The sequence below is a fragment of the Trachurus japonicus genome, chromosome 18, assembly GCF_045865225.1.
Source record: "Trachurus japonicus isolate A0001 chromosome 18, Traja_1.0".
Lineage (NCBI taxonomy): Eukaryota > Metazoa > Chordata > Actinopteri > Carangiformes > Carangidae > Trachurus > Trachurus japonicus.
Window position 1 is genome coordinate 25872143 of NC_140924.1, and position 12766 is coordinate 25884908.

General features: G+C 42.4%; 2 protein-coding genes across 2 annotated transcripts; one reads left to right on the forward strand and one right to left on the reverse strand.

The window, feature by feature from the left end:
- Positions 1–228: 228 nt before the first annotated feature.
- Positions 229–2857, reverse strand: LOC146969445 (uncharacterized). The gene is made up of 5 exons (XM_085806268.1): positions 2785–2857; positions 2007–2696; positions 987–1109; positions 861–904; positions 229–683 (listed from the first exon to the last, which is right to left on the reverse strand). The coding sequence occupies exons 1-5, from the start codon at positions 2837–2839 to the stop codon at positions 564–566; spliced, it is 1032 nt and encodes a 343-aa protein (XP_085662394.1). The 5' UTR covers positions 2840–2857; the 3' UTR covers positions 229–563.
- Positions 2858–5482: 2625 nt separating this feature from the next.
- On the forward strand, positions 5483–8256 carry LOC146969446 (uncharacterized). Its single transcript, XM_085759399.1, has one exon. It carries the CDS (start codon positions 5483–5485, stop codon positions 8156–8158), a length of 2676 nt encoding a protein of 891 aa, XP_085615525.1. The 3' UTR covers positions 8159–8256.
- Positions 8257–12766: the final 4510 nt, after the last annotated feature.

Genomic DNA, 12766 nt, shown 5'->3' on the forward strand with positions numbered 1-12766 from the left:
TATAACAATACAATGCACATACTTGGATTGGGCTTTATATAAAATATAAAATAAACCACTTATGTTTGTTGTTGCTTTGGTTTAATCACATAAATTGTATGTTACATTTAAATACAATTTACAGGCGAAACTAAAACATGACAATGTATTGTTATTTTTATGGGATGTACTGAGGTTATACAGTAGCTGTGATGGCACTGGTTTATTATCTGTTATCTTAATTTTCCCGGCATATAACACCATGTGGAAAGTTAACCTGTACTGCAAACTTGGTGCCAAGACGGAGTGTGTCATGGTCGGCTCAAAGCTCTTTTATTTCATAGAATAAGTCATTTTTACATGGTAAGACAGTATTCAGATCATTCTTTTATTTTGAAGACTGTCTTTACAGCCTTATATTTCACCTCTAGTCATAAATTAAGTTATGCAGTTATATCAATATCTCAAACTCTGCATGCCAAGGCAAAAAAAAAAACGATGAAAATATATTTATCTCAATATCTACATACAAATGTACATTTTAAGAATTTTCCATTTTACTCACAAGTAAAACACATCCAGCACTACTGCTTAACACCGGAGTATACACATTCAGTTGTAGCGTTGTCCCTCTGTCTGTGTGATCTGTTGGGCAGCTTAACATTTAAAGCAGCATAATGGAGATTGTCTGCATCTCGGTAACCCTGGTAAGAAAATATTCAAAAGCAGACAGCAAGATGGACAGTGTTAAAGTGTGTAAAGTTTCCAGAAGTGATCATTGCAATGCAAAGCAATTCACCTGGTAACTTATGCTGATGTAAAGGAAATGTTCACACAAGATACACCAATTGTAATAGTGAATCTCAACAGGTTCAGTTTACCTCTGCATCTGCTCTTGAGGGGGGTGAAGATCTTACTTGCAACTCTAAAAGACAACAACAATCTTAACTTAATGTCCTCATTGAAAACAAGTTGACTGATACTGCAGTACCAACTATTACACATACCTGATTTGTGGCTGTATGTTTTGTTCATCTTGTAAATGATGAAAGCCAATGAAACAACCAGGACGGTGGTAAATGCCAAAGCTCCACTTAAGAAGTACATCAAGACATGAGAGGCCTTTTCATCTGTAGAGCCCAACATAAAAATCAGACTTTTCAGTGTGTTTCCTATTTTCATCTCAACTTTAATGTGGATAACTGTCATTATTTTTCTGCTATTTATTATCTGTGCTATTAGTTCTTTGCTGTTGTCTGCTGCTGCAAACTTGTATATTTTCCCACTGTGGGACAAATAAAGGATTACCTCATCCAGGGCCGGCCCTAGGATTTTGGTGGCCCTAAACAAGATTTTTGTTTGTGGCCCACTCTAAGCGCAAACACCAAATCACTGGTTAAAACAGAATACAGACATGTTTATGCCCTCTGAGGTTTGAGGCCATTTTCTCGACTTTAACATATTTTCTTAATTTTATCTTTTTAAGATACTTGCAGATGTAACAATACTCAAGTGTTTTATGTCTAAATATCAGAACCTCGGCTGTAAGCACACTGAGACCAATAATTTAGGCCAAATGCTGGAAATTTGAGGTCTGCTTTTTGAAAAATTTCAAATCCCTTGTGAAAACACACCTTCAGTCATGAGAATGAACTGTTTTGGTGCTTGAAATAGGATATGAATACAGTAATATAAGTGTAGAAAACAAGTCTAAAATGAAATTTTGTAAGATTGCTTTTTGAGCACAAATGTTGTCATTCTGCCATTCTATTTTCACCAAATGTCTCAAATATGAGATAAAAGAAGCTGAATATTGACTTCAAATGACATACTAAAGCTAATAGCGTGCACGTGCAAACCTCAGGATGTTTAAATGACTTGAATGAACCCCGGTACTTTTCTGATCATGTGGCCCCCCACCTAACGGCTGTGGCCCTAAACAACCGCATACAGTGTTTATGCCAGGGGCCGGCCCTGACCTCATCTTATCTTATTATCAGATAACCCATGTGCGAAAAGTCACTTACTGTTGATGTCCAGTTTGGTCCCATTTCCAAACAGTATGTGTCCACATGAGGCGACAGCACAGTAGTAGGTCCCAGAACGATTCAGATTTGCCATCGGCAAGTTGTAGACACAGGTGTGTGTTTGTGTGTTAGGTTTCCTCTCACACTGATCATTCCTGTCTCCATGAGTGTAAATGAGTCCTGGATGAGATTCTTCAGAGTCTCTGAACCAGTAAACACTGTGTCCTCCATCACAGGTCCCAGTCTGCACTGTACAGTTGAGAGTCACTGAGCCTCCAGGCTGGATGATCTGATGGACTGAAGCCTGGATGTTCAAACCAGACCCCTTAACATTGACAGTAGTACCCTCTGCAAATTCAATGATAATTGAAGCTCTTTTTGCACAGTAGTAAGTGGCTGAGTCTGATATCTGCAGATCTGTTATTTTTAAGTGATTGATACCAGCTCCAGTGTCCAGAGAGAAACGTGGATTGTTCTTGAATTCACCCTGTAAAGTTGCATTTGTGTTAACATTTACTAAGGTAGAAACAAGCTTTGGTTTATGTCCGAGAGTTTGCTTGTACCAGTAAAGCCTTGGTACATCATCGATGTCGAAGAAACATTTTAAGGTCAAGCTTTCACCAATATTAGCTGATATGAAGCGTCTCTCTTGGCGAACAGATGCAGAGGATTTCTGATCAGTCGACTGAGCTGAAGAGAAATGAGAGACAAAGTGAATGCACGTCATGATGGAGAGGTTGAAAATATTCATAATGCAATCAAAAATAACTCAACTCACCCTTTATCCCCCACAACAAACATGAGAGGTAGAAAACAAACTGTGCAGATGTCATCGTGCTAAGATTTTCTTGCTGAGTGGAAAAAAACCTTTCCTTTTCTTCCCTTTTGACAAGACAAGACTGCGTTTGATTGGTCGACTGAAGTGACACTTGTGTGTCCAAATTTGGAAACATGATAACAAGTTCACTGCCACCTACAGTAAAAGCAGTTTACTTGAACAGAATCACATGGCGAGAGGTAAATCAAGACTATGTTGGCAATGGACTTCAAATCAGTCTAAAATACAATATATTTTCTAGTAACACCAGTAACATCCTTACAGTAGGTTTCACACTAACTCACTGTGAATATGTGTATGTGTGTGTAAGTCTGAGACATTCTTGAATTCATCATAAACATGTTATTTTTAACCAGTAAGACTAGCAAATAGTGATGTCACGATTATAAATTTTCTTGGTAGAATCATTGTCAGAGAAATTATCACGGTATTACGATTATCGCAATTACTGTATTATACATTAATTAATTTCACAACACGTAAAATCAAATATAGTCAAAATATATTAAATTACTAATTATTTTCACAAAATAATACAGTCAATAATTAATTGTCATCTATACCAAATGTTTAAGTTTATTTTAATCGTGTTTTTGTTTGTTTGTTTTTTCTTATTAGAAATGACACTCATTTCAATGACACAACATTTACATTCCTACCAATTCAATGTCACATTAGGAAAATTAACTTAATTTAAACCAGTATCCATGCATTTACTTTTTTGCCTATATTGTTCCAACATAATCTTTTTTGGAAACTGGTGGTATTTAGAAATCATGACGATTAATTAATTGTGGCGTTTAATACCACAATTAATTGTGTAAAGTAATCATGACATACTAGCAAATACATTACTGAAGTGAAAGTTGACCAACATTAGCTGATATAAAACCTCTGTCTTGGCCAACAGATGAGGAGAGTCATCTGAGCTGAATTAACAAATGTGTGTGTAAACCTGTTGTATACTGTAGGTTTTGTGTCATCAGAGACTCTTTAAAAGTTGTTCATCAGAATATGGGTCTGTGTCAACAAAATGGGCTTTTAGAGCGCTCCCTCTCAGAATGCTGCTATTGGGGCATTATAACCTGAAACTATGGCAAGTCCGGTCACGTCCACGTGAATCACGTGAACGTGAGAGCGCGCCCCAGGCAAATTCAATACAACACTGTTTAAGCTGTAAAAATGTCCTAAATGACATCGTTTCGAGTAAACTCTGGACTATATCCCTTTCGGGACACTTGGATTGCAGTGGACAAGCAGTGTGGAGGAATATTGAATGTTTTTTGTGTAGTTTTATCTGAATTTCCCAGCAGGGATAAATAAAGTTTTACTCTTCTGTTATGGACGTTTTTGTGTCGGGCCCTATAAAATTTCGTTGGATTATGAATCGGCCTCCTGGGTCTCCAGATGCACTTTGAGGAATAAAAAAGTACTCTGGAGTATTCATCAACATTAGGGTGAGTCACCAGTGCGTTACAAAACTAACATAATTACAGTAATGTATTAGGCTACTATTTGCTGTAACGCGGTAATATAATGCATTACAATAAAGATTTCAGTAATATTTTACCCGTTACAATCTAAGTAATGCGTTTTACAACATTATTTGCTGTAACGCCGTAATATAACGCATTACAATTAAAATTTCGGTAATATTTTACCCGTTACAATCGCGTGCTACAACGTGTCGTCATAGTTAACGTGTGAAAACTTATCAGACTGACTGTGTCTGAATTTAATACATTTAAAATAGGAGGTGGTAATAATATTTTTGCTCCTTTAATATTTCTTCTTCAGATCGAATTTCATTCTGCGTTTGCAGACATCCAGCTCTCCTTCCACACTCGCCATGGTAGACGCGATTACAACGCGTAAAACTGTCATTTCAATCCTGCGGTTTGCATGTGCTGTTATTTAGGCAGTTAGTGGATAATCCGCAAAATTTTGCTTTAGTAGCTTCAGAGGCCTACATATTATGCTACATCACCCTCTACTGAATGTATTATCAGCTGCAATAAACTACACTTTAGTAGTCATATTTCTGCAGTTATTTTGACGAAAGTAACTCAAAAGTAATGCAAAAATAGTGTAACACATTACAATTCTGAGACAGTAATATTGTAATGTAACTAGTTACTTTAAAATGATGGTAACTAATAATATGTAATGTTTTTTTTTTTTTTGATGTAACTCAACACTGTGAGTCACTAATGACTGAATTTCATTTTTTGGTGAACTATTCCTTTAATGTATGAAAAGTGCCATACAAATAAAAGTTGATTTGATTTGAATACATCATAAAGAGAATTGTAAACATAAGCTATGATGTCACAACCTGGAACTGACTTAAAAGGGAAAAATATGTGATGTCATGATGATGTCACATAGGATTCTCAAAACTTGTGAATAGAGTTAGAACTTCACAGGCTATTTATCAGACAAACGGTGCAATTTTCACAGCGTTCGTTGATTGTTCTTCACACGTAAGTAGGACTACTGACACGTCATGGCTGAACAAAAAATCACTTGGGCACAAATTGTACAAGCTGCCCCTCAGGGTTGTCCAAATAATGAGAGACAACAAACTCCTGCATGCCCAAGCAAGGAGCATCCTGGAGGGCAAGCTTCCATTAATGACATGCCCAGAAAACGCAAAACAAAATGGGTAAAACTGGCACTCACTGACTGCCGGGGCCAACAACATCAGGCCATAACAGGTGTTCAAGGTCAGCTAAACAAGCGCATAGCCCACCTTGAGAAATCTGCAGAACAGCACACCCAGAGCCCAGAAAAGGTGAAAGACAAGGTGCAACAGCAAGAGCCTCAAACCCAGCAACTCATTCAGGAGAAAAAGGAACGACCTCAGGCCAGAGCAGAAGTTCCAGGTCAGCTAAATGAGCACATACCCCACCTTAAGAAATCTGCAGAACAACACGTGCAGGACCCAGAAAAGGTGGTGGAATTGAAAGACAAGGTGCAACAGCAAGAGCCTCAAACCCAACAACTCATTCAGGAGAAAAAGGACCTCTGCTGCAAGGTCAGTAAGACCGAAAGAGATGAAATCTCTCAAGAAGAGACAATCAAGAACCTCAAAGCAGAGTTTGCCAATAGAACAGTCTCCTGGATGACGGTGATAGAAGCCACAGAGGCTAAGAGGGAAGAACTGGAGACAAGGAACAAGCAACTGGAAATGCAGGCAGAGGAGTCCCAAGAAAAGTTAAAGGAGATGATAGAGAATGTCAAACAGAAGGACATTCAGATCCAGGAGTTCAAGGACACTAATGAGACTCTGTCACATACGCTCACTAAGACCTCAGATCAGCTGACGAGCCTGGAGCATGACGACAGTCTTGAAGAACAGTTGCTGTCTGAGCTTGTGGATATAGAAGACTCCTGGATAAAGAAAGTTAGAGAGTTGGAGAAGCTGAAAAAAGACCTGCAGAAGGAGACACAGGCCCTGAAGGACCAGAACAAGAAACTTCTGGCAGAAAACCAACTCCGTAAGGACGTGGAGAAAGAACTTAAGGTAGACAATAAAGTCCTCAAGAAGGAGAAGCTAATACTACTGGCAGAGAACCATGTCCTAAAAGAGGAGGAGAAAAAGCTGCAGGCAGAGAACAAAAGCCTGATGGAAATGGAGAAGAACCTGCAGGAAGAGAAACAAGTTCTTGGGGAGGAGGAGAAAAAACTGCAGTCAGAAAACCATCTCCTGAAGAAGGAAATTAAAAAGCTTCAAACAGAGAAGCTAATCCTGAAGCAAGTGGCTGAAAAACAGCAGGAAAAGAACCAACTTCTTAAGGATGAGAAGAAACAACTGCATGCAAAGACCCAAGTCCTGAGGAAGGACAAAAGAAACCTCCAGGCAGAAAACAATGTTCTGCAAGTAGAGAACAAAACCCTGCAGGCCACCAACAACATGTTGCAAGTGGAGCAGCAAAACCTGCAAACAGAGAATAATGTGTTACATGTGGACAACAGCAAGCTGCAGGCCGCCAAGAGTGTGCTCCAGACAGAGAAGGAGAACCTGCAGGTAGAAAACAATGTTCTGCAACTAGAAAACAAAACTCTGCAGGTCACCAACAATATGTTACAGGGTGAGCAGCAAAACCTGCAAACAGAGAACAACATGTTGCATGTGGACAACAAGAAGCTGCAGGACGCCAACAGCGTGCTTCAGGCAGAGAAGCAAAATCTGAAGGCAGAAAACAACAATCTGCAAATAGAGAACAAAAACCTGGACTGCAACAACAACATGTTGCAGGTGCAGCAGCAAAACCTGCAGACAGAAATGAATATTTTGCATGTGGACTACACCAAGCTACAGGACGCCAACAGTGTTCTCCAGACAGAGAAGGAGAACCTGCAGGTAGAAATCAATGTTCTGCAACTAGAAAATAAAACCCTGCAGGCCACAAACAACATGTTACAGGTGGAGCAGCAAAACTTGCAAACAGAGAACAATGTGTTGCATGTGGACTACACCAAGCTGCAGGACGCCAACAGCGTGCTTCAGGCAGAGAAGGAGAACCTTCAGGTAGAAAACAAGACTCTGCAAGTAGAGAACAAAAACCTGAAGGGCAACAACAACATGTTACAGGTGGGGCAGCAAAACCTGCAAACAGAGAATAATGTGTTGCATGTGGACAACACCAAGCTGCAGTCCACCAACAGCGTTCTTCAAGCAGAGAAGGAGAACCTTCAGGTAGAAAACAAGACTCTGCAGGTAGAGAACACAAACCTGAAGGGCAACTACAACATGTTGCAGGTGGGGCAGCAAAACCTGCAAACAGAAATGAATCTTTTGCATGTGGACAACACCAAGCTACAGGACGCCAACAGTGTGCTCCAGGCAGAGAAGGAGAACCTTCAGGTAGAAAACAACACTCTGCAAGTAGAGAACACAAACCTGAAGGGTAACAACAACATGTTACAGGTGGAGCAGCAAAACCTGCAAACAGAGAACAACGTGTTGCATGTGGACAACAACAACCTCCTAGAAGACAACAACAAGCTTCAGACGGAGAAGCATAATCTCCAACACAACATCAATGTGCTGCAATTGGAGAAAAAACACCTGCAAGAAGACAAAAACATGCTGGAGGTGGAGAAGAAAAACCTCCAAGAAGAAAACAACATGCTCCAGGAAGAAAACCAAGAACTCCTGTCGAAAAAGCAGAAGAAGAAGAGACGCTTCTGTTTTTGGAAAAAGACCAACGTGGAGCAGGAAAGGGGAAAAGAAAAGGAGGATGAGTGTGATGAGAATGAGGTGGTGGAGGGGGCTGCATGTTGTGAGACTCAGGTAGGACAACAGTAGCTCCGCCCATCTCTCTCTTCACCCCACTCCACTTTCCTCTTCTTTATGTCTCTCTCTCTTTCTCTTTCTCTCTCTCTCTCCGTTTCCCTCTCCCTGCCTCCCTCTCTCTCTCTTTCTCTCTCTCTCCCTGTCTGTCTCTTTGGCCGCGTTCAGACTGCAGGCAAATCTGATTCAAATCTGATTCCTTCTCGTATCCGTTCTTTAGGGCTGACTGTCCACACTGTTTTTAGCAAGTGTCCAAATCGCATTTGGCTCTGTTCAGACTGGGCCACATTACTGACGATCTGACAGGTTGCTGTAGCAACGACGTCAGAGCGGAGGCTACGCCGTATGTGACCAGGCGGGGTGATGCCTCCCGGACGCGGCGGCTCTCGTTGCAGCACAGTGATCTGCCCGGCGCTGCAGCCGCACTACCCTGCTAGTTTCAACCTCAGCCTGCCTGGTGTGTGTGTGTGTGTGTGTGTGTACGTGTACCAGAGACTGGTGTGTATGTGTGTGTGTAGCCAGCCACAGAGACGGGGGAGCACGCTGTCGCCGTCACTCCTGTCGCCAACAACACAGTAGTTTGCATAAAAGAAAAGTAACAAGAAGGAAATGGATATTTAACTGGAGCTCACGGGACCTGTAACACAGTGACAGCGCCGCGGAGAGTGACGTCACGTTTTGTTTGTGTTTGGAGCTGTTCAGACTGAGACGCATCTGTCCAAATGCTATTTGAAACTACCTCCCGAAGGTGGTTTCGATCTGGTTTGCAAAAATCGGATTTCATGTGATTTAGGACTGTTCTTCAAAAGAGTCATCCGGTTCCAATCTGGATGGGCTAAAAATCGGATTTTGGCTGGCAGTCTGAACGCGGCCTTTCTCTCTCTCTCTCCCTGTCTGTCTCTTTCTCTCTCCCTGTTTCTCTCTTTCTCTCTCTCACTTCCTCCCTCTCTCTCCCCGTTTCCCTCTCCCTGTCTGTCTCTCTCTCTCCCTCCCTGTTTCCCTCTCTCTCTCTTTCTTTCTCTCTCTCACTGCCTCCCTTTCTCTATCCCTGTTTCCCTCTCATTGCCTCCCTCTCTCCCTGTCTCTCTCTCTCTCCCTTTCTCTCTCTCACTACCTCCCTCTCTCCTTCTCTCTCTATCCCTGTTTCCACCTCACTGCCTCCCTCTCCCTGTCTCCCTCTCTCTCCCCCGTCACCCCCCTCTCTCTGTCCTCATCAAAAATAAAAATGAAAAAATACATATTTTGCATGTATGAGCCTCTGAATAATGATATACAGAATAAGTGTCTGTTACATTCTGTTTTAACCTTGTATTACAGAAGAACTGAAGTTGTATTTCATAGTGGTATAAATTACCTCGCTGTAATGGGATTATAAACTGACATGGTATGAAAATAAACTTTTCTTTAATCTACTGCTGGAATTTTTCAACTCTATAAAATCTAAGTCTAAAGTGCCCTAGCCAGACCGTAGCCTAGTTACTACGCAAACAGTGAAACTGAGAAAAATGGCTTTAAAGTTTTTTGATTTGCCTTCCAAATGTGTTGTAGGTAGATTAGTGAAAATACAGATTTTTTTTTTTGTATTAAAATGTTTTCTTTTAGCCTAATTATGTGAAATAATATTCAAGTGTTTGATTTCATTTTTTAGTTTACTAAACTGTGTGTGTGTGTGTTATTCATATTATTTATCTGCTTATTTCCATTCACTCATTCATCTTTTTATAGCAATGAACTCTCAAAAGTTATTAATAATTTGACAGTACAACCTTTAGTGAGCTAACATAATGTCCAGTGTTTAGCTAAAGTGTTATGTGCTTGTGCTAACCTGCCGAAGCTAATGTTACCTAGCTACCGTACAGTGGCTAGCAGTGTGTAATAGAGCCCAGTAACTGCAGCTTAAGTACAGGGGAAAAGAGGCAGAGTGCAGTAACTGCGCATTTACTGCAGTTTGGCTCAGTTTTGAGCGTGACTTTGTGGGAAACATACAGAGTGCAGCTACAGTTACTGCGGTCTGGCTCAGTTTCAAGTTTTCAGTGAAGCTACTGCAAATTTTCATACATATCTCTAAAATTGGGCAACTTTGACAGCTGAAAATTTTACACAGATAAAACATTTATTGACATGTTCAATTTAACAAAAAACTCAATTTGGAATTTTCACGTAGTTACTGCGGTCTGGCTTAGCAGGGCAGTATAGATTAGAAAAGCAAGTGGTTCCTTGGATCTTGCTAAATCTATCTGACAAATAGGCAGGTCCCAATCCAAGGGATATGTTTGTGAGGGACAAAGTGGGGCATCACCCCCCCATTTTCAAAGAATGCGCGGTGCGAGTGTCATCAAAGTCCTTCTAGGCAAGTCATGCCACTCGGCGGCCATCTTGGCGACGCCACGAAAACCCCAAGGAGACCAGACCCCTATCTAAATGAATGGAGGGGTGGTCAAATCCACCCTTTAACGTGATAGCAGGACGGAAAAAACATACAGACGTGCTAGCCAGTGAAATAAGATACAAATAAAAACCAAAAAAACATAAACTTTACCGCAGAATGACGTTTAAATCGCTATTTTTCCACAGGGAGTACTCAACTGCGCATGCGCGTGGATTTACGACACCGCCGTCACTGTACGGCTGTAACGGCTGAGTCCGTGATCTAGCAGCAGCCCGAGCATACCTACACCACCTACACCGGTCTGCCCTGCTCTACCTGGAGACATATCGGCATGAGTCTGGAGATTTTTGCCCAAAAATAAACGCTAGACTTTCATGAAATCCGTCTTAATCATCACATGGGCTCCTAGTTGTGTGTGTGGTGACTGTGTCTGCTCCCCCTCCCACGATCCCCACTAACGTTAGCTGTCTCGGATGCTATCGAGTGCTAGCATGTCGTCTCAGCAGCAGCAGTCAGTTAAAATAAATAAATACAGTCCGAGTGAACCGCTGGAGCCACGGACTGATTACCGACCATCACTGACAACTAAAGCCTCGACCGGTAACAAGTATGAGGGGCGTTGTGCTGCGCTAGCTCGATGCTAACTTCGACCAGCGGTTAGCATCCGCCGCTAGCTTCGGTTAGCATCCGCCGCTAACAGCAGCTTTTCAGCTCACAACAAGCCTCTCGTACTCGGTACAATAAAACAATAGAGGCTCTCGTTATTAATGGTGACGGTGTCTATCGGTCCACGGCTCCAGTGCTTCATCCGGACTGTGTTTTTTATTTTTTTGGAGTGGACTGCTGCTGCTGCTGCTATCATGGACAGGAGGCTAACGCTTAGCCCCAAGGGAGGGGGCCCAGTTTGAATGTTTAAGGTTAAAAAATGAAACGAACAAAACTATACATTCAAAAATTAAATTAAAGAAAAGGTGGACTAATCGGTTCATTGTAAAACACTTATTGATGTGAATGAGGTGAATTCTGTATACGTAGCCCCGAGGTAGCTCTTTCGTTCAGCAGCACACACCTGAAGCTTCACTTTTCATTAAGACCAACCAATGTGGCTGCCAAATTAACCAGCCGGCTGTAAACCTCTAAAACTCCGCGGGTAAATGTAACAGCTTTCCTCCAGGATGAGGAGCCGCTCCCGGTCGCCGGTGGCTCTGCACTTTTCCGAAAACCTTAGAGTAAATGTTCAACCTGACCACATACAGCACACGGTGCTAAACCAGGTTGGTTTGTCTGTCGTAAATCTACTTGTGCGCATGCGCTGGTGCAACAACATGATTGGCCTAGTTCAGCTCTGGCAACGCAGGTGATTGGCTGCTGGTGAAAAGGGGCGGGACATGCGCCATCTTTGGCGTCGCAGCTTTCCCCATTCAAAACGGGCAGAGTGGTCTGTCTCCTCATATTAGAACGTCTCTGGTGTCATGCTCTGTCACTTTTACCTCAGCTGTTGCTATCGCGGAGAAAATAGGGGCGGCCAAGCGCTTGAAACGAATGTGCGGTGCTACTACGACAATGAACAGAGCCCAGAGTGCAGGCATCGACAGTGCAGGCATATCTTGGCACATCACCAGCTTCTTCACATTGCTGGGGGAGATGTGCGAGACTAGGGGCCCTAGTTTGCTGGCGCAGCGCAGGTGGCGCAAGGTAGCGCAGCCGGTCTAATGCAAGTTTCGACCAGCGCAGCCTAGCGCAAAGTCAGATTGGAAGATTGGCAGATCGCGCTGCGCTGAGATAGGCGTGGCCGCGCAGCAGGGGGAGGCGTCACAGATTCAGCTTGGTGCAGTGGAAGTTTTGTCCGAAAATGTCCCGCCGAGGTTGCGCTGAAAGCTCGCCACCTCCAACCAGGTCTAATCTCAGCGCAGAGCGAAGCGCAGCAGGTGCAGTGCAAGTTTGGCTGACTGACCTGCAGTGCACACACGTCACCAAGACCTCACAGGCAGATCTCCACAGTTCCAGACACATTTCAATGCAATAAATATCCACAATAACCACTATTTAATGCAACTAACGGAATCAACACGTGAATTTATATCTATATAGATTGTCCCGTCACATCTGACGTCAGATCAAAGCAGAGATCAAAGGCTGTGGCACGCGCAATGGAAACTCCACCTGAATTAACACAGCAGGGACGAACTGGCACTGAAAAGCAGCTGTGGATGTCCCAAAAGCAGGACTGAGGG

Coding starts and splice junctions, on each gene's coding strand:
- LOC146969445 (XM_085806268.1), bottom strand. CDS start 2,839: ATGACATCTGCACAGTTTGTTTTCTACCTCTCATGTTTGTTGTGGGGG. Junction 1,110..2,006: donor GACCAAACTGGACATCAACA/GTAAGTGACTTT, acceptor TGGGCTCTACAG/ATGAAAAGGCCTCTCATGTC. Junction 684..860: donor CCTCAAGAGCAGATGCAGAG/GTAAACTGAACC, acceptor TTTTCTTACCAG/GGTTACCGAGATGCAGACAA.
- LOC146969446 (XM_085759399.1), top strand. CDS start 5,483: ATGCCCAGAAAACGCAAAACAAAATGGGTAAAACTGGCACTCACTGAC.